Below are 26,731 nucleotides of genomic sequence, written 5' to 3'. Positions count from 1 at the left end.
GAAAACGCGATCCCAGGTACACCTCTTCTAAGCTGGGGTGTCTGAGTATTTGTTCCTAAGATGAAAAAGTGCCTAAGACATCGCACACACCTCTTTAAATTAAATGAAATACTGGCGTCCTCAGTTGCACCGGCCATGTGTGAAGTGCTCCATCCGTGCAGGGGGCTGGCAGCCGGTGCGCTGCACAGAGCAGGCACAGGACACTTCCTTCCCCGTGGAGGTGCTGTTGGATGGTACTGGCTCAGTTCCCGGCACCAACACACTTTACACCAGTGTTGTTCACAGAGCTCTGCCTGCCCCCAGGGCCCAGCACAGACTCTGCACAGAGGAGATGTCTCATAATTATTTATTGAAAGAAGTGAACAAATGAATCCCCGGCCCAGCACATACACCAGACTGCAACACCGTATCTTCCACATCCCTGGGTCCCCTTCTCCGCTGCCCCAGGCCCTGGAGCATAGAGGCTTAGTAGAACTCCTCATTGTCAGAGTCCGAGTCAATGCCTTGGTTCTGAATTTGACTTTGCTTGCGGTACAGACAGGCCACCTGAGGAGAGGGGTGCAGGATGGTCAGCAGCTCCTGGGCTGCTCCCCTCCATGGTTGCAGGGCAAACCGCCTCTCAGAAGTCGGTCGTGCCGAGCAAGCCCACCCCTGGGAGATCCAGCCCCTCCTGAGGTCTAACCTGGGCACTGGTAGTGGCCTCCTCTGGCTTCTTGTCTGCACGGATGCGAATAAACCGAGGGAATCGAAGGGAGATCCCCTTCTCACTGTCCACCTAAGGGAGGGCGTGGGGGTAAGAACACATCAGTGCTCCAGCTGCACTCTGCTGGTTGAGCGATAACCTAGCCAGTCTCCTCTTCCTTCTTGCACCCTGGCCTCAGTTTCCTAACCCATACAATGGGGTTGAGCAATGGACTGTCAGGGTTAAAAACACTGACAAAGTGCTTAGATCCTCTGTATCTGGAGCTTAAGAAATGCCAGCTATTGCTGCCACGTTCTGCTGGGAGGGAGAACGGCAGACTCAGGGCGTACGTTACGGAACAACACTGGAGGCGTCCGACCCATGAGGCCCTGGATCAGCTACCTCAGCCCTCTTGGGCACCGCCTCTTCAGCTGTGAAAGAGATGTTCACATCACCCTGTCTCCACAGTTGTGTGCAACATGCCGGTTTTAACAGCACTGCCGCAGGGGGCACCGGCTCGGTGCACTAGGTACCGCGGAGCCCTGGCTCCCAGAGCACAGCACCAATGGGAAATTAAATGGATGCCTGCTTGCAGTCAGAAAAGCCTGTTAGCTGGGTTTTGAAGGATGGAAGAATTCTCCACAGCACTTTTTAAATCTGCCCATCACTGTCCTCTTGAAGAAGAGGACTGCAAGCTGTTAGGGGCTGCCACAGGCTGTCTCCCAGCTGCACGCTGACTGCTTCATATGGTGCCAAGGGTCAAACCACTGGCGGGATCAGCCGGGTAGTGTGCTCACAAATTCCGGCTGAGGAAGTAACTGTGGCTGTTGAAGGACATGCTCAGCAGTAGGCGGAGCTTCCAGGCAAAAGACCCCAGTTTTCAAAGATTACTGTAGAGCTTAAGCCACGCATGTCGGTGTACACCTATAATTCCAGCACTCCGGGAGGCTGGGGCAGGAGGATGGAAAGTTCAAGCACGCTTTCCGCAACTGAGATCCCCCCAGAAGAAAAAATAAAAAGGGTTGGAGATGTAGCTCAGTGCAAAGGTGCTGGGTTCCCACTGAGGTATCTTCCCCAGAGAGCTAAAGACATTATATTACAGCCTTACACATACACCAATGGTTACAGCAGTACCACTCCCAATAGCTAAATCCTGGAAGCAGCCTATACGCCCCTCAACAGACGAATGGATAAAGAAAATTAAATTTTAAATTAAATTAAATTAAATTATGGTGTCTATGTATAACAGAATACTACTCAGCTCTTAAGAAGCATAAATAAAATTGAGACATTTGTAGGAAAACGGATATACCTGGGAAATAACCTTCACTGAAATCAGACACACAAGCTTAAACACTGTATAGTTCTCTCATTTGAGCAGTATAAAGTAAAAATAAAGAATAAAATAAAAACCTGATAAAGGGAATCAGGGAAACAGATCTTTCACAAATTGAAAGAGGTCCAAGACAGCCGGGGAGGGGGTGGGGGTTGGGAAGAGGACGTAGCATCGTGTACATGCGCCAAATACCCACAAGGAATGTCATCAGGGTCCATCATAAACGTGAACAACAGTAATAGCGATCATGGGGAGAGAGAACCTAAAGATGGAGGGAGGAGGTGGGTGGGCAGGGGAAGGGGAACAAAAGAATCAAAATACATTAAGTGTAGGTACCTACTCACTAAGATGGGTGTCAACGACTTGTACTGCAAACATATACCAATAAAAAAAAGAAAAAAGGTGCTGGGTTCAATCCCCAGTACCACAAACAAATGAACAAAGAGAAAGAAAAAGATCTTCAGTGCCAAAGGCAAAATTATGACACAAAAGGGACCAATATCACTGTTTTTTTTCTACCACTGAGCCTCTTTTTAAGATCATTTTTTTTACCTCACCATCTGACACTCAAATACACATTTTCTTCATCACGAAGGAAGGGCAGGTGTGGGCCCCAAGGTCCTCCCTGTAGGCTCCATGCTCCCTCCCGGAGTTCCTGCCCGGGACCCCGCAGACACTCACCAGGCCCCGGGCGGCAGGGTAGATCGGGGAGAGAGAGAGGTCAGCGCACTTCACCTCCCACACGGAGCTGGGATCCAGCCAGTGGTCAGGGGCCACGGCACCATCTGCCCGCACATAGGGGCGGGGGGTGGGCAGCACCAAGGCCTGCAGAGAGCAGTGGGAAGGAAGGAGAAGGCGTTGGATCTCAAAGTCAAGGCCAAAAGTTTCAGATCAGGAGTGAAGGAGGGAGGAAAAGCAGGGAAGGAGCAGAAATAGGCACGTCTTAAAGTAAAATGCTGGAGAGGAGCAGACAGGAATGGGAGAAGGAAGAAATGAAAGAGAATCTGGAAGCAGCCTGTGTGTCCATCGATAGATGACTGGATGAAGAAAATCGAATTTTACATTAAATTATGGTATCTATACATAACAGAATACTACTCTGTTGAAGCAGTATAGTAAAGACAAAAGAGGCCAAGACCCAGGGAGAGACAGAGACCTAGAGAGAGGGAGGGAAGGAGAGGGAGAGGGTGCGGGCCACGGGGAGACGACAGGGGAGGGTGAGACGTGTGTGTGGGGAGATGGACACGGGCTCAGACCTAGTGAACAGTCATCGAGGCAGCAGGGAACAGAGAGAGACGCCCAAAGAGTGGGGCAGAGATAAAGTCAGGACCAGAGATACCAGCGCACGGGACAGAGATTCACACCAAACAGGCGCGCTATCGTGCCAACCAGCGCTGCACTTCACTCAGGTTCTGTAGCTCGCAGGGTAAGCCACGGAACCCCAAGGTCAGCCACGGCACTGAGCTCGGGACCAGGCCCGTCGGCCAGCGTCACCAGCTACTTAGTATCCTTCACAGCTGGAACTTGGATGTGCTGGGCTCTAAGACCAGCTCTACCATCCACTGCCCTGCCACCTGCACTCTGACCCAAGGAGTGAGGCCCCAACTGTGGAAGCACAGCGGGAGGGCGCTGGCCAAGGCCAAGGCCGAGGCACGGCGCCCTGGCTCACCTGGAGGTTCTGGTAATGCTCTTCCAGCTGCTCGTCGCTGAAGCCCGTGCCAAGCTGCAGGGAAGACAGCGCAGGTCAGCTCGGTCAGCCACCTGCCCAGCTCCTGCCGTTCAAGGACCCGAATGAGGATCCCACTCTGTCCAACCAGTGTCCACAGAAACCGGAGGAAGACGGCAAAGTGTGGGGCTAGCACCTGGTGCCTAACCCCCACCACTAGGGGAAACGCCCTCCCAGCCAGCCCCACTGACTCCTCACAGCCTTCCTTCTGCTCTTCCCCCATGTGCTCACCAACGTCCCACCCACCCAGAAATGGGCTGTTGTCACCTCCAGTCTCAAATCTGACAAGAGCTCCTTTGTCCTACCAAGCAGTAAAGGCTACAAAACAGTAGTAACACTTGGTGCGGGCAGACAAGTCGGGTATCTTCACACTGCTATTAAACTCCATCTGGAAAGCCCTCTTTGCAGTGAGAGCCTTAAAGGTTTTTGGCCTTTTGCTCTCTTTAGCTCTTTAAGGTCTATTCTAAAACCAGTAATGCAAAATGGCGACAGATTGGTGCCCAAAGACACGGTAGATCACAAAACCACTTTGATCACCGACAACGAGGGTTAACAACATTTTAAGTGCCAAGGTCATTCCTAAGAATAAGCTGGCTGGAGATAAGCCATCCAGAGACGGCACTGGTTCAAGAAACGGGAGCACACGCACTTGAAAATTCTTGCGTGGGCACGGAATCATGCTGCCAGTATTACTTAAAATGCACATGATAACATTTAAATTTAATATTTATAGAACTAAAAGGCAGAAAACAAAGTGACAGAATTTCAACTTTATAAAAATATAAATAAAACACTGCCTCCAATGTTACTGCTGTTTACAGTTGTGCACTGGGACTCTGGGTGGTATTTTTGCTTCTGTGGCAAAAGACCCAAATGTACTAGATATAGGAGCTACAGGGGAAAAGGAAATAACAATATGCACATTAAAAAAATTCTTTCTCTAAACATAAAATAATGCATTTCCCAGAATCCTGTGCAGATAGGGATGGGCCTATGGAGTAGGATTTAGACCAATTCAAGTTAGGCAGAAGTTGTTCACTGCTGACTCTGACCCAGGCGCCCACCCTTCTTTGCCATGATGGTTTGAACCACGATGCCACAGAGCTGCAAGCACGTGACAAAGACAACTACAGGGAAAGACAAAAGCAGCCCAGACCCTAACGACACTGGAGATTGCCTGCCTCTCCACACTCATCACCTGGGAGAAAAGATTTTATTTCAGCCACAACTATTTGCAGCTGAACTCGATCCTTGACAGTTTCCTTATACCTCTCTACAGCACTACCTTATTTTTCCACAGGAAGCAAGAGTTGCTTATTGGATCAGGAAAAACAAAAGAACTAAGAAAACCATGGTCGCTCATGTGGAGGACGTGAGCCTTTGCGTCTGGGCGCTCCCCAGGTTGCCAGGTCTGCCCCAGAGTCTAAACCACTTTCCTCCCACTTTCCACCCAGGTCTGCCCCAGAGTCTAAACCACTTTCCTCCCACTTTCGTGGGGAGAACCCCATCCCCAGGACCTTGCATATGGCCTGCAGCTCCTCGCTCTCCTCATCGTAGGCAGCCAGCAGGAAGCCCCCGTAGCGGCCGGCCCGCTTCCCCCGGCCTAGGTAGGCGCCGATCACCACGAGGTCCAGCGTGTCACCCACACCATCGAGGTAGTCCTTCTTCAGCTGGGGAAGGGAGCAAGGGATGAGGGCCCCGACCGCGGGAGCTGGCCAGTGGGCTAAGGAGGGTCACGAATGAGGCTGAGAACATCCGGAGAGAGCACTGAGGAGCATCGTGGCGGAGAGAGCTTCTCAGCTTCAGGTAGAGCAAATGGGAAGAAAGGTGAAGTGGGGGCCTTGAGTCAGCCTGTCCTCAGAGTCAAGGTCAGCGCACCCCACACGCTGCTTCACACGGAGAACGCTTCTCCGCACTCAGCAAACACTTAGGAAGTGCCGACTGTGCAGCAGGCACTCAGGACTGGGAGTGAGTGTCCACTTCCTAAGACATGAGAGCATTGGATACTCCCCTCACCGCACAGCTGCTTGGTCCAGGAAGGGAGACCAGGGACACGGAAATGCAGCGAACACCTGGCCAGCTCCGCCCCGAACCCTCCCTCCGCCCCGAACCCTCCCTCCGGCTCCCTTCCTCCCACCCAGCCCGTCCTCCGCCACGCGAGACGGGCACCTCACACCAGACAGCAGCTCCCCAGCCTGCTCCCACCCGCCAGCGACTAGCCCTATCTACTACCTACAGCAGCTGGAGGACCACTATGGAATGACAACTGGAGCATGTGACTCCCGTGGGTGTAACCTACGCTGGTCTCCCAGAACCTCTAGAAGGAAATTCAGTTTTCTCCCACAGTGTCCTGCAAGAGCTGGGGCCTGCTCTGAGGTCAAAGACTGCCTTGCCGGCTTTTGTTCCCTGCACACATCAAACCTGGGCCTAGCCCTCAGGACTTCTGCACTTGGGGGGCCCCTGCTCTATCATCCAGGTCCTGACCTAAGCGTTGCCTCCAGGGTGATTCTCTGGATCACCCGTGTGCTCCCAGGCTGCACTAGGCCTGAGCTGACCCGCTCTCTCCAGGTGTTCCTCACTGCCCACTTCAGCCTGTTCATGCCCCAGCTGGCTCCCTCCTGCGCACCTCACCTCCCAGGGAATCCCCAGCTCAGAGACAACGGAGACCCCACCGGCTTTCTCAACCTGGTATCTCCAGGGCTGAGGCAGGGCCCCCTCACTGACCAAGCTTGCACAGGGAGGAGAGCTAACCAGGCGTGGGATGGTAGAAAGGGTTCCCGAGCTCAAACAGAGTGCAGCTGGAGACGTGACACCATGTTCTCAGTGGGGACAGACTTCCAGAGCTGGGAAGAGCCAGGCTGGGCGGGAATCACCTTGAGCCAGTTGTGCGACCTTTTGGCGATCTCGTAGGTGGCATCGACATCCAAGGTCTTCACCATGAGCCCCTCGCAGGAGTCTGGAGACACACAAGCATGGCCCTTGGGACCCCTAGCTCCCCAGGCCTGGAGAAAGCAGGATCCCATCAAATCACACCAGCTTGGGGGAGGGCCGAGGACCAGGGTCCAAGCAGGTAACGAGGAAGCTACAGGGAGAGAAAGCAGCCACCTTACCTTTCACCGACTGCTCCAAGAACTCAGCGATCTGCTCCGTGTCCTTGGTGTCCAGGGAGGTGGCGAAGACAAATTCACCCTCCGTTTCTACGAAGTTCTCCCGGAGCAGCTGCCGGCGTCGAGACAGGGGCTCACGGACCAGGGACTGAGGAGAGAGGGGGGGACCACGGTGGAAACAAAGACCAGAAGGAAACACAGGTCACACAGCTCGATGTGGCATACAGAAAGCCTTGGGAGGGAAGAACCAGGCCGTCAGGAGGACTCAAGACCTAGAGGTTCAGAGGCAGCAGCCTAAAATGGGTAAAAAAGCCAGTGACCATGAGGTTAGTACACATGTTTCTGAGAGGGTATGTTCTACGTTATCCAGGGGCCGGCAACTTCTTGGTGAGAACCAGACAGTAAATACAGCTGTCCCTTAGTATCCACGGGGACTGGAACTCCCCCCCAACAGCCATCAAAACCCACGGACACTCAAGTGGTGTAGACTTGTGCAGAGTCTACGGCCGTCCTCTCACTGATACTTCAGAGCACCTCTAGGAGACTTACAATACCTCATCCAATGTCGGTGCTACAAACAACATATTATTGAGGGAATAATGACAATTGTGAACATGTTCAGGACAGATGAAACACTCTTGTCAAATATCTTGAACCCATGGATGTGGAACCGAAGATGCAAAGGGCTGACTGCGATTCTCAGCTCTGCTGTTGTAGAGAAGCAGGCGCGGACAGGCTGTGGGCAAATGGGTGAGGCTGCACCCCCAAAATATCTCCTCTGCAAACACAGGTGGTGCGACAGACCCGGCTCACAGGCCGCAGTTGGCTGAGCCTGGAGGAGACAACGCCTGCTCACTTCTCTAAAACGAGCTCCTCAGCCTGAGGAAATGGCTGACTTTATGGCCTTCCTGGTCCGGATTGAACTGACCCAGTTCTTTTACAGGCTCTAAAGTCTCAGTCAAGTGCAGGCCTGCTCAAGGTTACATGGGCAGGTTCAGTCTGGACTTGGCACGCACCCTTTTCTTTGCTCAGCACCACACAGGCCAAGGACGTCCAGGGGGAAGCAGAGCAAAGAGGTAAGAAAAGAAACGCAAAGCCAGGTGTGGTGGCGTAGTACACACTGCAGTTCCAGAACTCGGGGAGGCTGAGGCAGGCAGGCTGAGTTAAAATCCAGCCTGGGCAACTTAGTGACTCAGCAAGACCCTGTCTCAAAATGAAAAGGGGCTGGAGGTATGCCTCAGTGTAAAGGCTCTACCAGTATTAAAGAACCAAGAAGAAAGGAAGAAGGAAGGAAGGAAGGGAGGAAAGGAAGGTGCAGGGCAGCGGTCCAGGGGAGGAAGAAAAGGAAAGGAAAGGGGAAAAGGAAAGGAAAAAGGAGAAAGGAAAGGACGGAGAAGTCTCCTACCTCGCTTGGCCCCCACCACACCAACCCACCTGGGAGAAAGGGTTCTCTTCTCCAGGCCCCGGGCAAGAAAAGCGCCCAGAGAGGGAACTCCAGGTTCCTAGGGAATATCCCCAAACAGCTGTTTCCAAACTTCTCAGTCTCAGGGCTCCTTTACACTCTTAAAAAGCACTGAGTCATCACTCCAAAGAGGTTCTGTTTAGGTGGGGCACATCTTTCGATAGTTACTGTATTAGAAATTAAAAATTTACAGGAATTTACAGAATGGTTATTCATTCATTTAAAAAATAGTGTACAATATGCTCACTCACGTAGACTTTTTTCGTGTGTATGTGGTGCTAGAGATTGATCAGGGCCTCAAGCATACAAGCAACTGCTCCACCATCAAGCTATACCCCAGCCCCCAGATAGTATGTTTTTATGAAACACTCATATCTTTAAAAAATTGGTGAGAAAGGGGTGTCTGGCATTTGTGTGCATTCTTTAGCTTCTGCCTTAACGGAGCTGGCTTTTCACATCTGCTTCTACATTCAGACACTGCACTGTGTGGCTCTGGCTGCAAACAGGGAGAACTGCCTGTGCGGATGTGAGCCGAGGGGGAAGACGTTGGAGACTCTCCTGAGAGGCCCTGGGGCCCCCAGAGTCCTGGGATCACAGTTTGAGAACCACTGCCCAAAGCACAGCCTCCCAGCTCAGTGACGGCACACTCAAGAGACACAAGCCAGGCTGCCACCTGCTGGCTACCCAGGCCTAGGGCAAAACTCACCTCTCCATTGAGGTAGATGAGGTCGAAGGCATACAGACACACCTGCACCTGGATCTCCGCTGCATCTACCTCCTGTTGGGGCAGAGTGGAAACCAGGAGTGGGAGAAGGTGAGGCAGGGCCCGCTGGGCCCCTGCCTGTCCCTGAGGCAGTAGCTGGTCTCCCACCACTCCCTGCTTCTCAGCTGTGGCTGCACACCTGCAAAGGCGGCAACACGGCTGGTACCAGGCCCCTAGTGTCGACAGCTCTCAGCTAACCCTGACTTACTCTCCCTCCCCAGGTATCGGCTCTCTCATCCTCCCTGCAGCTAATGGCAGTGGCAGATCCAAATTCCAGCCAATTGGAGGTAAAGGGGAAGCCTGCTGGGGTGAAGGTGTGGGGGCTCATAGAACAGATGATCTATTTCAGTAAAATCATGGAGATGCAGGACACACACACACAAACATGCACAAATGTGCATGTGCGTGTGCGCTACTGAGATGCTGGGACTGACACTGCCCTTCCGGGGACGAGAAGCGCCCTCCGCCGGCTGGGGAGAAGGGGGGTTGCGTGGTTACCTTCCGTTTGCGAGTGGTCAGCACTTGGAACGGCTGGATCTGCTTCTTTTCCCGGTCCCAAGCCACAGCTTCAGTGTCCAGGATAAAGGATGTGACTGAGGGGAGTTTAATCTGCAAAGCGAAGCAAGAGACGCAGGGCTTATGAGAGGTGGAGGACAAGGGCAGGAGACAGACGGGAGGAAACAGATTCCCCGACCTTCCATAGTGAGCCTCAGAGAGAAACACAAGCACAGACCCCCTAAGCGGAGAAACTAAGACCCCTGAGGCTTACACTTGACCCAACACGCTGACCTAGAAGCCTCCTCCGTCTCCTCCTTCTCACCCACGTGTAATTCCCTGGAGAACCTGTGACTCCCCAGCCCCCGCCAGCAGTCCCCAAGCCACCCCCCAGCCCACAGCAATGGCCAGGCTGCCTCTTCCGGCTGCTCTCCCTCCTCCACCTCTGACTTCCTTTGAGGAATAAACAGGCCATGCTTAAGTGCTACGTGCAGACAAATGTATTCTGCTCGCCTGCCTGTAAACCCCACTGCGCCCGGCCGGCCTGGATGGGCCCGCGTCTCCGCAGCCGCAAGCACGGCCCTGTCCGCGAAGGCGCAGCACCTGCCCACCTTGGGGATGCGGCTGATGATGTCGGGGTACTTCCCCGTGTTGTCCTCCTGATTCCTGCTGAAGATCTTCACCTCCCCGCCTTCCAGAACATGGATCTGCCGTCGAGGGGGCAGACGAGGCAACGAGAGCTGAGACCACCCCTCGTGGCCCCTGCTCTCCCTTCAGACCCACCCTCCCCGGGAGAGGGTCCAGGTTACTCTGGAGGAAGAACTGGTGCAAAGACCTGAGCAGGTGGCTCCTGGCACTTCCCACCTGTGTGCGCAGAGCCTGCCGTCGTCCCTGCCTCCACTCTAGACCCTGCTCTCCCAGCACACCTGTCCCGAGTGCTGCTCTAAACGCTGCTGTGCTGCACCTGCCATTCTGGATTCTACTGCTGCCTTATTTCAACAGTCTGTCAGTCCGTGAGCAGGGCTGCATACATGGCATCTCACATATATGTGATCTCAATAACTGTATATATTCGATAGTCCTATTTGGTGTGTGTGTGCAAGCTCGTGGAGGGTAAGGTCAGAGCGAAGAGAATTTGTTGTCAGCAGGAAGATCTCTTTACTTAGGCTCTGCTTTGCAGTGACGAGATTTGGCTGTACTTTCTGAGAGGTATTGTCTACCACTTCTCCTCATTCGATTTAATGGGGCTCGATCCAGACAGAGCCACTCCAGGCGCTGGGAGACTGTACCACGCACAGGGAATGGCAGGCTGGAAGCTCTATATTTATATTTGAAGTCATGACCCCTGTTCCCAATCATTTTTACTTTTTCTTGACATTATTTTGAACAGGTTACATCACCTCTAACATGGTGTCTGTTCATGGAATCCACTGCCTGCAACTACCTCAAAGCCCCACAGACAGTGTGCACCTCCTGCTCCCCCATGCCTGTGAGAAACAGGAGATGGTTCTGAGTCCCACCAGGTCAGAGGGGCCACAACACATTTCCTTACAGATCCCAGGACGACGGACGTCACAGGAGACGTGTACATCCCTACATTAAGGGTCAGTGGGCGCCTGCTAAAATGGCTGTCACGGTTGACACACCTCGAGCCAGTGGAGCCAGTGGAGCCAGCACTCCCGGACCTCCCACCACCCTCGGCCAGGACTTCTGGCAACTCTGCCTCCCATATTGGGCACCCTTTGCAAGGAGGAAACTGAAGCCCAGAGACAAGTGAGGTCAGCCAGGCAGCACGTGGCAGAGGCAGGGTCCGAGCCCGGGCCCGCTTCAGTCATGGCCCCAGCCCCGGCTTCCTCCCGTGAGCAGAAGGGCTGGACTTGCCCCATACCTGTGCCCTCTGCCCATCGTATTTGTACTCGCAGGTGAAGGCTGCCTCCTCAAAGCGTTTCAGGACCTCACTGACACCCCGAGTGGGATGGGCCAACATGGGTTTCAGAGGGACCCCTGGGAGGAGACGGGAGAGTGAGTTGGGGGGACTGGTGGCCGAGGGAAGGTGCTAAATCAGAGGATGCAAGAGGGGAGGAGGCCATGACTGTGCCCGGGACCCTCTCCCATCTTCTGCCTCTACAGAAGAGTGCACCCAACCATATTTCAGGGCACTGGTGACCCCAGTCCCCAGCCTCTCTGGCAGTTAGGAGGCCATGTGACTGGAAAGCACACAGGGGCAACTTGTAGCATCTGGATGATCCTTACAGGTAACACGGGTGCCTCCCCTTCCCCCAGCACAGGATAATAAATGTTACAGTCGGAGGGCAGAGGAACAGAACAGACGGAACTCAGGCTCTGGGTGATTCCTGAGCAGTGGCACACTGTCTGGCTGCCCGCCTCGCTCTACACAGCAATCCTACACGACTCAACTGCCTTCTGGGGTAACTGCCCACATCCTGTTGCTCAGTTCAGAAGGGGAAGGCCGAAGGAGGGGAGGGAGGGTCTCAGTACCAGTGGACTCGGGGGCGGGGGGCTCTGCAGGTCCTTGGGGTGAGAGTGGCTGGTATGGAACACTCACACTGCCTCTGCAGAGGGTGGGCTGCCCCGGCCTGAGGGCTGGGATAGTACCTGGGCTCAGCTTGCAGTGCTCCGGGAGACGCTCCAGGCCATGTTCCAGCAGCACGGGGATGATTCGGTCCAGGTCAGGCACCTCGCTGGGGTGGGGGGCAAGAACAGTTGAGGAGTCTTTCTAGAAGTGGCACACCTTGAAAACTCGTTAGCTGCAAGTGCTCACGGGCACAGATCCCAGTCCATGCCCAAACCTGGCTCCCTGAATGCCTCTGCCTATCTTGGTCAGCATGTCCTCAACTCCTTGTCATGCGTGTCCTCTCTCGGTCAGTAGAGAGAGAGTGGTCACACACCACTCTGACTCTCCCTTAACCACTGCCCCTTATCTGTTATCACGGGAGCAGTGATTCCCCAAGAGAAACAGGAGACCAGTTTCCCCACACCAGATTCCACCTGGAAAGATTCCGATCTAACTGGTCTGGGGGTGGGGGTCCTCGGTACGTGGAGTACAGCTGAGCCACTGCTCTGGCCTGGGAGCTCTGCAAGGCCTTGCCACAGCTGTATGCCCAGGAGCGGCGGCCCGGCCCACAGTGGGTACCTGGGGACGTGTGGAATGGCTCGGTGGCCTTCCAGCCTCTGACAGTCTGTGTCTTGCTGTCAACAGCCGTGGGTCAGTGCCTGGCCAGGGCCCCTCCACATGGCCTGCTCCAGGGATGTTGCCAATGACTGGCACCATCACTAAGGCTCAGTCGCAAGCATCCTGGCTGGAACTCTAGGCTTCCCGACCCTGCTGCCCTCACGTGCTGTCAGGGTCCCCTCGCGGGCCACGCCCTTCACTGTTTGCCACCCTCCTGTGCCCCGCACCACCCTCTCTAGGTCACCAGCCCAGTGACAGTCATTGGTGTGTGCCAGCCTCTGGCCCATTCCTCTGCCCCAGCCCGAGGGTCTCACCAGAACGTCTGCTTCAAGATCATGCCTTGCTCCTCCAGCCACGTCTTTCTGGCCTCTGTGGTCTTGCCCTTCCCGGCATCCAGCACGGCTGGAGGGAATTCTAGGAAATGATCCACCAAGGGCTCTGGGATGGGTCTTATCCCTCAGCTACCCCCAGGGTCCACCAGGGCAGCCCGCTGCAGGACGAAGAGCGCAGACGTGGCTGCCCAAGAACCTTTCCCAGGGAAGGGGAGCATGGAGAGGCAGGAACGACGAGGGCAGGGCAGGATGTGGACTTCTGAGACGGAGAAACCCAGTGACAGGCACAAAGAGGGGTCAAAGGCGCTCACCTTGGCCTGGGGGCGTGAGGCTCACAGCCTGGGAGAGGGCAGCCAACACTGACTGCTCGGCCAACCCGAGGCGCAGCCGTCCACTCAGGGCCCTGGAAAGAGAGTGAGGAGCGGGCTGCCTGGCGCCTTCTAGTTTTGTCCCTCTACATCTCGCCCCTGCCTCCTCCCATCTTCCCCAGCCCAGATCTCTGCAGACACTCCTCAAAAGCCAGAGCAGGAGCCAGCGATATAGCTCAGCAGCACAAGCACCTGCCTGGCAAATGCAAGGTCCTGAGTTCGACTCCCGGTACCAAAAAAAAAAAGAAAGCCAGAGCAATCTTGGCTCTGAGTCGGGGAGGGACCCAAGAAGTTACACAGCCTGTTTAACAGAGGAGGAAACAAAGTGGCCAAGTATGACCCCGAGCACCAGGCTTTGGTGTTGTCCCTTCTTATCTCTAATACCCTGAGAGGTGCTAGGGCTTAGGGGGTGAGAGTCGTGGGCAGGGTGGGCTTGAAGCCAGGAGGCCCACCCTGGCGGTTACAATGGTCAAGACTTGACCCAGCACAGGCCTTGGTTAGAGTAAGTGACTGCAAGTGGCCCACCCTCCTACGCCTTTATATCCACGTCAGGGGTAAAGACAACAGGGTTTGCCTTGCAGCTGCTGGACTAAGGAGATAAGGCACTTGGTGCAGGGGAGGACACCTAAAATATGCTCCAGGACATGAGCAGGGAACTATTTTCCTTCCATTGTCATGGCAGACACATGGCTTCATGCTATTCGGCTCTGTCACTCGGGCCAGGGCAGACATCACTAATCAACCACAGCATGCTTTGAGTTGAGCTCTGGGACTCTTCTCCAGGCAGCACTACTACAGCACAGCAGTCAGTCTAAGAAGGAAAGCACATCTCACCTTCCTCCTCCCCTGGGCCTGGGCTTTTGATTATGTTTTTCTCACCCCAGGTAGGAGGGCGAACAGGCCATCAGCAGTGACTCCAGCAGCCGAGCTCCCCTATCTTACCTGCTGGTTTGTACCCTCTGCAGCCTCGGGGCCCACACTCACCGGGCGATGAACCGGGCTTCTGAGTGGCGGCAGGCGACGAACAGGCCTTTGATGATGTCCATCTTCTTGGTCATGGACTGGAGGAGGTGGAGGGAGAGCCAGAGCCTGATGGTCAAGGGAGGGACCACCCCCGCTCCCTCTACGCCACTCCCATGGCCACCTGGTCTCAGGGAAGTACAAATGAGCGGCTTTCCTCCCCGCCTCCCTCCACCCGAGAGTTCGCTGAGTCCTGACACCTGGCAGGCTGGTACCGGGTGCTAGAACTGATCTCTAGAGCAGATGCCCAGGCTTGAGAGCAGGAAGGACAGGAAGCTTCATACCCCACAAGCAGAACTGAAGAGACCCAGCCCAAGCGGTCTAAGCAGTAGAACCCGAGGCATCTGGGTACTGCGATACATGCCCTTCCCCACTCACAGCATTGCCGGTGAGCAGGGCGATGTCCCGGAACTTGTAGAAGACCCCAGAGGTGGTAAGAGGGGGCGGCGGCAACATCAGTCTCTGGGTGCTGCGGCTGTTCTCGGCCACCAGCCCCACGTCGCCCTTCTCAACAGCCTCAGCCCGGACGGATTCTAGCTGCCGGCCTTTGGGGTGAGGGGAGAGAGCACGGGCAGAGCGGTGAGGGCCAGTGTGGCAGTGCGCCTCCTTTCCAGGGTGGCGTACATGTGTCCTCTCCAGCTGTATGTGCCTGTGGCCAGGCCTGGCACTTTCCTGTCCCTTTCCTTCCCCACTTGACAGGGACAGCTTGGAAGTATCTGTCAACTGTTCTGTCAGGGCAAGAACCCCTCAGGACAGTCACGCAGAGTAAAGCAGTGAGACAAACGTGCCTGTAGTTATAGAGGCATCTGATGGCCAGTCCCCGTGCAGGTAGGACTTCAGAGCCATAGGGTGGGATACGGCCACCAGGGAAGTGGGTAGATATAGCAAGCGAGGCCAAGGGACCCTCGCTGCTCATAGGAGCCTCCGGCAGTGGCCAATGAGCCTTTCGTTTTTGTTTGTTGTTGTCATTACTCTCTGTTTTGAAGTCACTCATCTAAACACACAAGGCCTTACTTGTCCAGAATTAGATTCCCCCCAGCACCCCTAAAGGTAAGAGCAGGAGGCTGGGGAGACAGAGACATGGGTCACAGTGACAGCCCTGACCAGCAGCTCGCAAACCATCAGAACTAATATCCGGGTCCCCACAGGTACCTGTGACACCACTTTTCTATCCTGCATCAAATGCAAAGATAAGGTGACCCATCAACATGCACCATTTCAAGAGCTGCCCTTCCCCTAATGACGAAAGGAAATCAAAGAGAAAGACACTCATGAGGAAACAACATGCACGTCTCCTGCCACCGGGCTGCTGCACAGAAGACACAAAGGGTCAGAGCTGGTGTCTGCAAGCAGAATCGCCATGAACGAGACAGCCGCAGGTGCAGCGGTCAGCACGGCGTGGGGCGGCTCACACTGCCGCCAACTGTGATGTGATTTTACCGAATGATGAGCAACGCACAGCAAGCCTGGGCCTTGGGCAGCTATCGGGGCTACATGGAGATGTGCGGGCCGAGTGCTGCCGTGCCGAGGATGGAAGCCCAGGAAGGCAGGAGAGGCCTCCTGCCGGGGTAATGTGTTCTTAACTGAAGAAAATAAATCCTCCTTAAATGGGTGTGACGGGCACTTGACTACTGTAGCTGAGAATATCCAGATGAACGGGCCGCACTGGGTGGGCTACGTCACAGCACAGCACATGGCCCACGAGTGGCGAGAGGGTCTGAGTCATCTCTCTTGGCCCCTGTGACCCCATCATTGCTTCCTCACCCGACTCTGTCCTTTGTCTTCTCATCAAACCCCCAACTCCTTCCTCCCTAAATGGAGTCCACGTTACTTGACCCTGAGCTCCCCAAAGTCCTCCCTCAGGCAAATGACCACTCCCAGAGCTTTGGGCAGCTGTCCTATGTTGACCACTCCTAGACCTTGGCCTCTGACCCAGGTCTGTGGAGCTTCAGGCCCACTGCGGAGGCCCCAAATAAAGGCTGTGAGCGCCCAGTACCGTGTGGGAATTATTAGCTCCCCCACTCTGCCTGCCCCTCCTCGGATGGCTCCAGCACACACCTGGCGGCAGCGAGGTCCCAAGGGTACCTGACCTTGTCTACCCTGGCCCCTACACCACAGCCCCGGCCCCACCCTGCCCCTCTGCCCCCCTCTGCTCCTTTCATCGCTGCCGGCTCCTTCTGCCCTGGGACATTTGCCCAGCTTCCTCGCTGGCTTCCTCTCCTGTCTGTCCTCAATGTGGGGACAGCCAACCCCATCCTCATTCCATCACAATCCTCCTTGGTCCCCTCAAGCCCTGATCGGTAGCCAGCACTCCAGCTGCTGCCCTGGCAGATGGGCATCCCCGCCTCGGCCTCTCTGTGCACCTCTATGGCTCAGGCCTGCATTTCTGTTCCCCTCCCCACTCCCCGGCCCCAGGCCCCGCCAGCCCAGGTCCTTCAGGAACTGTTACCTCCATAAACACCAGCAACCCTAGCCCCTCCTCTCCATCCCCACCACCCTTGTCCCAGCACAGGTCCGGGCCTCCCTCCCTGGAACCGCTACGCACCCCGTGCTCCCTCCACCGTGGCACCCTCTTACCTGTGGCCTGGGCCACGGCCTTGAGAAGGACACCATCACCGACGCCTAGCTCCAGGCCCTGCTGGGGAGGCCCAAGGCGGTTAAGGGTGAGGTACAGAACAGGGAGCAGGTCTGGAGGGGACAGGGCCACCACGGAGCGCAGCAAGTTGCTCAGCGTCTCCACCATCCGGAGCCTGGAGGAGAGGACAGGGCTGTGACCACTTGGCTCTTCAAGGTCAGTGGAAGGTGTGTGCCGTGTGGTGGGGTGGGTGGAAGAGGAGATGGGAAACGGTAAAACCCAAAGGAAGCCCAGGGATCACTTGGTGGTATCACAGGGGTGTCCCAGTTTGAGCTCTGTCCTAAGCGGAGACCAGCCAGTAACATGAAGGACAGCTGGGTCAGCACAAGCAGGGCTTGAAAAGGAACGAAGGAAAGAAGAGGAAACGGCTCAGAAACATTCTGAGGAGCACAACCTGATGCCACAGGCAAAATCCCAGGCTGCCGGCGGGGCAGAGCCCTGAAGACAGCGATGACGACACCAGAGAAGCGACAGCTAAGGCATGCACAGCATTGTCCACATGACGTGCGGTTTTCAGCGCTTCGGACATTCTAACGCTCAGAGTCCTCTCAGCTCCCCTGAGACAAGCACGGTTATCTCTCATCTTGAAGATGAAGGACAGAGGCACAGGAAGATGACAAGACTCGGAGAGTCACAGAGACACAGGTTCCAGCCACTAAACCACAGCATCTGCCTGTGTCACAGCTGGAAGGAGCCAGGCTTGTCACTGGTCAGCTCTGATGGCTTCACTGAAAAGAGACGCTGTCTTTTTCTTAAACAGAAGAAGGCCAGTGGACAATTTTTTTTAAAAGAAGGAATGAGAGAAACACAAAATCACCACTTGGCAAACGCCACAGTACCAGATGTTGCAGGCGAGAGCCCCCACCGATCACTGCAGCCGCCAAGCTGATGGCAGCACAGGCCGAGGGCTCCCTCGGGAGGGGCCAACCCCAGCCACCCAGACCTCAGACCTCTGGCCCCCCACACTGTAGGGGGGTAGGCGTCCGTGGTCCTACACTTCCAAGTGCGCAGCGCTATTTCCCAGCAGCCCTGGGACACCACCACAACTATGAAATTAATGGGAGGAAGTCTGCCAAGAAAGAGAACCCCCTCAAGATACCTATTAGATGCAAAGGGGACGATGACAGTGAAAACCCCTGCCAGACAGCACCGGGGCCACGTGACCAGCCCCAAGAGAAATCACGAGAAAGCACTGCTTCTGTGGACTTTAACCAACACAGGTCACCTGAAACTAATCCTGAGGGAATGCGGCACAAAGCCCGGGTGAGACGGTCTGCACCACCAGCTCCTTCACAAGGGCAGAGGTCGTGATGGACAAAGGCCAACTGAAGCCTCGTCTAAGACACGAGCCAGGGCAGGCCAGCTACGCACAATGGGTGGGGAACCCGGACTACGAAAGATGGAAATGGGAACGTTCAAACGAAGTCTGTGCAGCACTTAAGGGTCTCATGCGGATGTTGGATCTGACCACCGTCCCACACTGACACAAGCCACGAACGTGGAGGGAAACTGAGTCAGGGTAGGTGGAGGACTCTGCATCGTTTGATGTGTTCTATAAATCTACATTTCTTAGATTTTTATGAATCTAAATTGGTCTTTAAAATGTTGTGAAAAATGTGACTGAGCCCCCAGTTTTGGACCAGCGGGTCAGGATAGTCACCTGCCATTCTCCTCGAGTAGACGATTGCTAAGCTTCTCCTGCAACTAAATCCTGCACTGTGTTAACGTCAGTCTCCACAGTGAGATGTACAACCTTCCTTTACTCATGAAGAAACGGGCTCGGAGAGGTCAAGCCACCCGGCTCAGGCACAAAGGCAGGGAGCAGCAGAACCAGGCCCAATGTCTGCCCATCCTCTAGGCAGGACCCTTGCCCAGCTGCTGCCCACAGCACAAGCCCTCAACCTTCCCACATCTATGACCCGTCTGGCCCCCCACACATAGGGTCATGCCCCAAAAAAAGTTCTCAAACATCCCCAAAAGACCCATTTATAAGAATAAAGCATTAGCAACAGCCTAAACTGCTCGACTAATGCTGAGGAAGTAAAAAATGATATATATGAAGGCCACCACAGAGCAGTTGAAACAAGCTGCAATCTATTTAAACCAAACAGAGAGATATAAAAACAAGCGGCATGGTAAGAGCAGGCAGCAGAAGGAAACGCGTCGCAGCAGATACTAACTAGACGCACGAAGGGAGGGAGCCGCGCGGGGAGGGGGTGGGGCGGCGGCCAGGAGGGAGCAGAGCGGGGGCACGGAAGACCAAGGCTGTGCACAGCGCACGCTGGAGTGACGTGAATGTGCTGCCGACAAGCACCGGGCCGCAGGCAGCCCTGGGCACGTGCCGGCGCAGTCACTGGGCGCGGGAGCTCTGCAGGGGAAGCACAGAGTGAAGCGGTGGGTCTTCACTATGACCAAGATTACCGAGCAGAAACCTCCTCGATCTTCTCAAACGTCCGGGCCACGGCCAGGTAAGGGACCCTGGGGAGGAAAAGAGACACAAGAGTCACCTGAATACCCACACGGGTCCCCCCCGCCACAGCTCCCCAGGGACAGGCTCGCCAACACCTAAATGCAGAAAAGCACCCTGCTCCCCGCCCTGGACACTCTCTATCCCTTTCCACCCTCCCGCCTGTGGACAGATCTGCTACTTCCTCCCGGTGAGCCCCCGGTGAGAGCTGCCCAGGGCACCGGGCACTGGAGGGGGACCCCACGGGAAGGCAGGAGCCTCACTTCTGGCCCCGGCTCCAGCACGCGTCCTCGATGGGATGGTAGTTATTCTTGGCGGGATTGTAGCTCACTGGCTCCGGGGGTCTGTGGAGGCAAAGGAGAGGTCAGACTTGGTAGATCTCTGGGGCAAAGAAGTCATGAGCATTTCCTGAGCACCTACTATGTGTCAGGCAGTGCTCAGTCACCTCTGTGACCTTCTCTCCTACTGCGCCCCCTTTCTTTTGCGCCCCTCCAGTCACACCGGCTCCTCCGTGTTCCTTAACGTCCAGGTGTGGCCCAGGGTGTGGCCCAGGGCTTCTGCACTTGCTCTTCTCTCAGCCCAGAACACTCTTCCCTGGCGCTCTCGCCCTCATCTCCTTCAGGTCTTTTACTCCCACGGCACCTTCCCCACGAGGCCAGCCCTGACCACCCACTGCTCCTCGCTGCCGTCCCTGCTCCATTCTCTGAGACAGCACTTACTAGCATGTGCCATATGACATAGTTTGCTTATGATTTATTTCATGTCCCCGCCAGAAAACAAGCAAGACTTTCGTGTCATTTAGTCTGCTGGATCTCCACACTTAAAACCACTGTCTATCGGACACCGTCGGTTCTCAATAAGCATCTGAGTGAACGGATGAATCTGACTGATGGAGAAAAAAACCTGAAGTATTCTGCTTTCTTTGTACATAGCTTGGGCAAGAAGAACCAGACACAGCTCCGGCCTTGAGGGAAGGAGTTTGTGGGCTGGTGGGGGAGGCATTTGGCCATTAAACAGGACATAAAAGAAAGCCTGTTCCCAGTGCTGGGGATACACACTGGCTCAGAGGGACGGAGAGGTGCCAGGCTTCTCCTGGCAAGAGCACCGTGAGCAGGGTGGCTGGGGACAGTGTTCCGGGATGGGTCAGCATACTCAGCAGCAGGGAAGACCAGCTGAGGGAGCAAGAGGGAGGCTGGCAATGTCAGGAAGCTGAGACTGAGGTGGGCTGGCTGGCTCGTGAGGGAGTTCGGCATTTACCTGGGTGCTGGGAAACCACACATAAGTTTTGAGCAGGACAAAGACGGGGGTCTGACCTCATTACTTGAAAGGTGATTCATCTATCCACCCACCCATCCCTACCCTAAATCTTCACAGATGCCTCCTGGGTACATACCAGGTACCATGGAAATGGGCAATGACAATGAAGCAATGAACTGTCTAACAGCCTCTTTGGTGTCCCTCAACCAGATACGCTGTGGACATCAAGAGGTCCGGGCACAGCGGGGCAGCGCTCCATGATCTACCCCGCAGGACACCCAGGCTGGCACAGGAGAGACGAAGAAACCCCAATGCTGGGCAGACTCCGCCTCTCAGCGGGGCGCACCCAGTGTGACACGAGCAGAGGGCTGAGACAGGAGGTGAGAGGTGAGGGGGGTGGGGCGTTGGTCACAAGGACTTAGATTTTTGTCCTGGGGGCACTGGTGAGCCCTGTGAAGTTGGGTCAACTATGGATGACCCAAAGATGCCCCCAAACCCTAGGGGTCAGATCGAGGCTGAAAGACTAGCGGCCTGTGGTCAGGGAAGAAGCTGAGGGAAGGGGGGGTCAGCAAACTCCAGCCCCAGACCTCAGATTGTTTCCATCTGACATCTGTGCTAAGAACAGCTTTGCAAGTTGGGGCACAGGTGGCCTGCAAAAACGAACAAACTTACTATGCGGCCCTTTCCAGACCAAAACAGAGAGACAGGGGAAGAAACTTTGTCAGGCCCCGCAGGAGAAGGAAGCCCAAACTGGGCCTGGGCCGTGGGAATGGGGTAGGGGACGCACCCGGACACAGCTGTCAGACCGGACGCTGACTTACCCCTTGGCCTCCTCCTTTCTCGGAGTACCTGACTGCTCTTCTTTCACTTCAGTTTTGACTGATGGCTTCCGGGGTGCTGGAAACGAAGCCAGGAAAGGAAGGGTGGGAGATCTTTTCTCCTAACAGCCTGCACCTGCCGCCCCTCGTCCACCCAGCATCAGCCCAAGCCCAATGTGACCGCTTGAGACCATGGGTGCCAAACGGGAGAAATGAGTTAGGCTTCTACGCAGCGGGACAGCCACAAGGGGCCTGGGGCACTCTCCGGAGGAGAGCCGTCCGCCTCCTACCTGTATCGCGCTGGGAGATGAGGAAGGAAGGGATACTCACTGAAGAAACTGCTGAGGGTCCTAGGGCCTCTGGGGGCAAGACCGCTCTGGTTCTTTTCCTGTGGCTCCTGCTTCCGGGCCACCTCGGGTGTAGAAACACTTTCTGTCTTTGCTGGGGTCTCTGCTTCTAAAGTGAGAGAGGGCAGACAATGAAGCAACTCCACATCAGGATGTTCTGTTGTTTAACCCCAGGGTGCTCTTGCCCTGTGGACAGAAAATCTGGCTGATTCTGCCTTTTAATTTCTGTAGCCTAAATCTGGATCCTTTCCGACCTGGGCGTGTACTCATCAGTGCATGGAATACAGGATTTGGCCTGAAATGGCAAACTTGCAAATAGTAGTGAAAAGAAGTCTCAGCTGATCAAAAGGCAATATCCCCACTTCTGCAGGTAGAGAAAATCAGATACAACACTCCATTCCTAAAACTGTCCCTGTAAATGTTGTCTCTGACCAGGGGTTCTCATGGGGTAACTCAGCTTAGACACCCACGTTAATGAATTCCTGCTCAGTTAATACCATTTACTTCTCACCTATCATGTCTGGAAGCTCTAAATACTTGGTTGGACTGGCTTTCCTCTTTCCCCATTTGCATGGCAGAAAGTAACAATGATTAAAAAATAAAAATAACACCGAAGCCTACAAGTCTCCACCATTTTGCATTTAAGTGGTTAAGAAGCTACATCTGTGCCTTGTATAAATTAACTGCCCTTTAAAGACTTGGATTGCAAAAATCAGAGTGACGGTGCCGGGGGGAAGAAGAGGATCAGAAACTCACTGCGGGGCTTTGGGAGCTCAGGGGGCGTTGAGGGCTGGTCCTCCTCCTCTTCTTCCTTCACTTTTGCCACGCCAGTCTCCGTGGGGCTTTCTCTTGGTGTCTCTGCCTCTGACGACAGACAGAAAAGGCAACAAAGGTTTACTCTGACCTTCAAAGACATTTCTACCCTGGCAACATTCTCTTCCCAGTTCTTCTTTTTCTACCAATCCAGTACAGCTGACCTTCCCTATCTGTGGGTTCCACACACGCACATTCAGCCAACTACTGCTGGAAAATATTTTTTAAAACTACATCTGTACCAAACACGTACAAGTTTCTTTAGTCACTGTTGCATAAATAAGACAGTGTAACAAGTATTTCCATAGCATTTCCACTCTACCATGTACTATAAGTAACCTAGCAAGGACTTGCACAGAATGATGGGTAAGTTACATGCAAACACCACAGATGCCAGTTTACTTAAGGAGCTTCACATCCTTGGATTTTACTGTTTTTGGGGAGCCCTGAAACCAATCTTCTGCAGACACCAAAGTACGACTGCATGGCTATAAAGTGACAGGAGGTGTCAAAGCTGCTCCAGGTCACCTCAGAGCCAAGCGGGACCTCTGGAGGATTCCAATCCCAACGTCTGCAGGTACCGTTGAGAAACAAATACAAATGGCCATTTAGTTCTTATAAGGTATCCTTTGAGAATTATTCACATCAAAGTAGAATGTGAAAGAGTTTAAAGCGTACATGACAACTTGCTACAGATCAAAAGGAAAAAAAATTTTAACACGACTGAAAAAAGTCATACCACTAGGGTAACAATAAAAATGATAAACACTAACGTGGGAAGTATTTGCCTTGCCCTCCCAACCCTGGACACTGACAGTAGCTAAGATGGCCCAATTTATAGTCAACACTGCTACTGACTGAAAATTGCCAAATGGAAATAAACTGGGTGTGGGGAAATCAGAACAACCCAAATTCAAATCTGCAGTGAGGAAACTGAGCCTAGTAAAGATGTTTTATCAAACAAAAAATATGGCTGGGGGCTGGGGATTTAGCTCAGCGGCAAAAGCGCCTGCCTGGCAAGCGCAAGGTCGTGAGTTCGGTTCCCGGTACCGGAGAAAAACCAAAACAAACAAACAAAAAAAAAAATATGGCTGTGCAGGAGGCTATGTCTGGTGGAATCTCACAGCGGCCCCAAATGATCTGGTGTTTTTTTTTTTTTTTGTTTTTTTTTGGTACCGGGAACCGAACTCACGACCTTGCGCTTGCCAGGCAGGCGCTTTTGCCACTGAGCTAAATCCCCAGCCCCTGATCTGGTGTTAATGGCTTTTTGAAGAAGGCGCTGGGCAGCTGCGTGATAGTCTTCTACAATTTCAGAGGGAACCCAGCGACATCTGCTGGACACTCTATGCACTGCTAGCTCAAGGTAGTTCTTAGTATAGGTGGCCCCCATGTACCAGGGGGTTCCAATTTAACCAACCACGGAACAAAATACTCAAGAAAAAAATTGCCTGTACTGAGCACATACAGACTATTTTCTTGTCATCATTCCCTACACAGCACAGTACAACAACTATTCACACAGCCTTTCTATTGTATATAGTCACCTAGAGAGGATTTAAAGCATACAGGAGGACGCGTGTAGGGTATACGCAAATGCTGCAACAATTTTAAGGACTTGTGCATCTGCAGACTTTGGTACCTGAAAGGGATCCCGGAACTGACCTTCCCCAGACACTGAGCAACTGCTACAGCACACCCCTTGCAATGTTGCTGCATCTCTGTACAGCTAAGTCTTTGTTGCTGCTGTGATAAAAATCACGTACTACACAAAAATCAACATGGACTAGGAGATGGGAGGGGCAGTCTTCCATTAGATTCCACAGCTTGAGACATACTGCAGTACCTAAGGCACACGAACGGGCATGTTGCAATGGTAACAAATACAGGGACTGATTTTCCTTTCAATGTATGTGTACTATTTAACAGTTGTTTAAACATAACTACTTAGTAAATGGAACCGCTGGTACTCGCCTAGGAGCACTGTGAAAAAACCACCAAGACAGTAAGGGCACTGTGAACCAAGAAAGCCCTGGGAGCTTCTACTTTACAGTAAAATGTAGAAGGAAAAAGAAACCCTCTGAAGGAAAATATACTCCATAAATCCAATACTAAAATAGAAGATTAAAAATGTGAAAACACGTATGAATTAATACTGAATTATTATGGCCAAATCAAAGCACACTTTCATAACAGTTCTTGTGTGAGTGCGGAATTCTGACTGACGTCTTCGAACTCCTAGACGCGGCATCAGAGGGGTCCAAAGCCCTGTACCACTCCCCTGCCCTTCCAAAGGTCCCTCACACACGTGCACGTGCACACACGCACACGCGCACACGCACACACTCTCCTCCAGGTCGCTCACCTTCCTCCTTCTTCCTCCTCTTGGCTTCTCTGTCCTTGTCCTCACTCTGATCTTCCAGGACGTCCTGAATTACCCGTTTCGGCAGCTGTTTCCGAGCTGGGGAGGCAGAGGGCTCAGTGCTGCTGACACTGCCTGTCTATTCCCGCCCCAGTGAGACCCACTAATGAAAAGCTGTGAAGAGCACCCACTTCTGTATCTGCCCATAGCCACTGCCCCAGCACAGGCCTTATCCTTGAGGCCCTACTTCTGCTTCCTGCTGTGTGACCGTGGGCATGTTACTTAACCTCTCTGTGTCTCTTCCTGCATCTGGGGAATGGAAATACTCTCATCAGGTAAACAATGGTGGATGTGCTCAGCACAGCTCCTGGCGCTCTCAAGCGCTCTCAGTGCCCCACATGAACCTTGGGATCTTACTATCTCTGTGCCCTGCAGACAGCTTTTCTACAACTTCAGGGGCCTGGATGTAGCAGGAAATCCAAGGGTCAGGGGAGCAACAGCAGTGACCAAGAACAGCTAGTATGTAAAACCCCAGCTCCCTAAGCCGAGGGTTAACTCGGGCACACGCCCCCAGCATCCCCTAGCCTCCCCAGAGAACTGCGAGTTCATTGTGAGTTCGAGGCCAGCCTGGGCTACAAAGTGAGCTCAAGTTCAGCCTGAACTGCATAGCGAGACCCTGTCTCAAAAAACAAAAGCAAAAACAAAAAAAGGCAGTTCCAAGCACTCCATCATTCTCTCCCCCACCTGGGCCATCCGCCAGCTCCTCCCCACTCATCTGGCCCACAGCTCCTTCACACAGCCCCAGAGCGGTGCTGGGGCTCAGAGGTGAGTCTCCCAAGGCTCGTGTGCTAGGGGCTTGGTCCCCTGTGCAGCAGTGTGCAGAGCTGACAGGCTTTTGGGAAGTGACTGCGTCACTGTAACTCCTACTTCATCAAGTGGATTAATCCACGTATGAGTTCGTGACACAAGGGGCTTATTAAGGAAGTGGTGCCTAGGGGCTGGGGATTTAGCTCAGTGGCAAAGCGCCTGCCTGGCAAGTGCAAGGTTGTGAGTTCGGTTCCTGGTACCGGAGAAAAACCAAAAAAAAAAAGGAAGTGGTGCCTAATGAACTGGGGGAGCAGGTCACTGAGGGTGTGGCTTTGAATAGTCTGGGTTTAGGGTTTGGCTCACTCTCTCCCACTCTCTTCCCCTCCTCCCTCCCCCCATCTGCAGGCTGCCATGATGCTCCCGTGTGCAACGTTCTCCCTCCAAGCCAGTCCTGCCCCATTTCTGAGGCTCAGCTCAGCCATCAGCTTTGGGCTGCCTGACTCCTCAATTGCGAGAATGACCCCCATTACTAGCTCTGCCCAAAGGAAACATCTGGTGAACCACACATGGGATTTTAAAATTGATGGCAGCCATGTTAAAAAAGAAAAAAAGTGAACTTACTTTTGATTAGGATTTTACTAAACTCAATGAACCCAGAATGTGTTCAATATGAAATTACCAACATTCTGGGTTTCATGCCGTCTGCAAAATCGGATGCACTGACTGCACATCTCAACTCAGAAG

The 26,731-nt window shown here is 53.9% G+C and overlaps 1 protein-coding gene across 3 annotated transcripts in view; it reads right to left on the bottom strand.

Moving 5' to 3' along the window:
• Nucleotides 1–330: 330 nt before the first annotated feature.
• Lig1 (ligase I, DNA, ATP-dependent) overlaps nucleotides 331–26,731 on the bottom strand; it is a 41,568-nt gene continuing 15,167 nt past the window's right edge. For 2 of the 3 annotated variants that reach the window (XM_005414919.2, XM_005414920.2), the window contains exons 6-28: nucleotides 25,184–25,279; nucleotides 22,765–22,872; nucleotides 21,992–22,117; nucleotides 21,665–21,740; nucleotides 19,850–19,930; nucleotides 19,541–19,597; nucleotides 17,062–17,234; nucleotides 14,863–15,029; nucleotides 14,449–14,525; nucleotides 13,408–13,499; nucleotides 13,079–13,178; nucleotides 12,188–12,273; nucleotides 11,460–11,575; nucleotides 10,183–10,278; nucleotides 9,575–9,685; nucleotides 9,020–9,091; nucleotides 6,855–6,999; nucleotides 6,618–6,700; nucleotides 5,262–5,414; nucleotides 3,688–3,741; nucleotides 2,700–2,843; nucleotides 683–775; nucleotides 331–546 (exon numbers count right to left, since the gene is read on the bottom strand). In XM_005414919.2, the coding sequence (XP_005414976.1) occupies nucleotides 466–546; nucleotides 683–775; nucleotides 2,700–2,843; nucleotides 3,688–3,741; nucleotides 5,262–5,414; nucleotides 6,618–6,700; nucleotides 6,855–6,999; nucleotides 9,020–9,091; nucleotides 9,575–9,685; nucleotides 10,183–10,278; nucleotides 11,460–11,575; nucleotides 12,188–12,273; nucleotides 13,079–13,178; nucleotides 13,408–13,499; nucleotides 14,449–14,525; nucleotides 14,863–15,029; nucleotides 17,062–17,234; nucleotides 19,541–19,597; nucleotides 19,850–19,930; nucleotides 21,665–21,740; nucleotides 21,992–22,117; nucleotides 22,765–22,872; nucleotides 25,184–25,279 (2,387 nt within the window). In that variant the 3' untranslated portion in view covers nucleotides 331–465. The remainder of the gene's footprint in view (nucleotides 547–682; nucleotides 776–2,699; nucleotides 2,844–3,687; nucleotides 3,742–5,261; nucleotides 5,415–6,617; nucleotides 6,701–6,854; nucleotides 7,000–9,019; nucleotides 9,092–9,574; nucleotides 9,686–10,182; nucleotides 10,279–11,459; nucleotides 11,576–12,187; nucleotides 12,274–13,078; nucleotides 13,179–13,407; nucleotides 13,500–14,448; nucleotides 14,526–14,862; nucleotides 15,030–17,061; nucleotides 17,235–19,540; nucleotides 19,598–19,849; nucleotides 19,931–21,664; nucleotides 21,741–21,991; nucleotides 22,118–22,764; nucleotides 22,873–25,183; nucleotides 25,280–26,731) is intronic. The other variant, XM_005414923.2, reaches the window with a different exon arrangement.

This window comes from Chinchilla lanigera, unplaced genomic scaffold (assembly GCF_000276665.1).
Source record: "Chinchilla lanigera isolate Chin_1 unplaced genomic scaffold, ChiLan1.0 scaffold00208, whole genome shotgun sequence".
NCBI lineage: Eukaryota > Metazoa > Chordata > Mammalia > Rodentia > Chinchillidae > Chinchilla > Chinchilla lanigera.
Note: the sequence above shows the minus strand (reverse complement) of the source record. Positions and strands in the feature narration are given on the sequence as shown.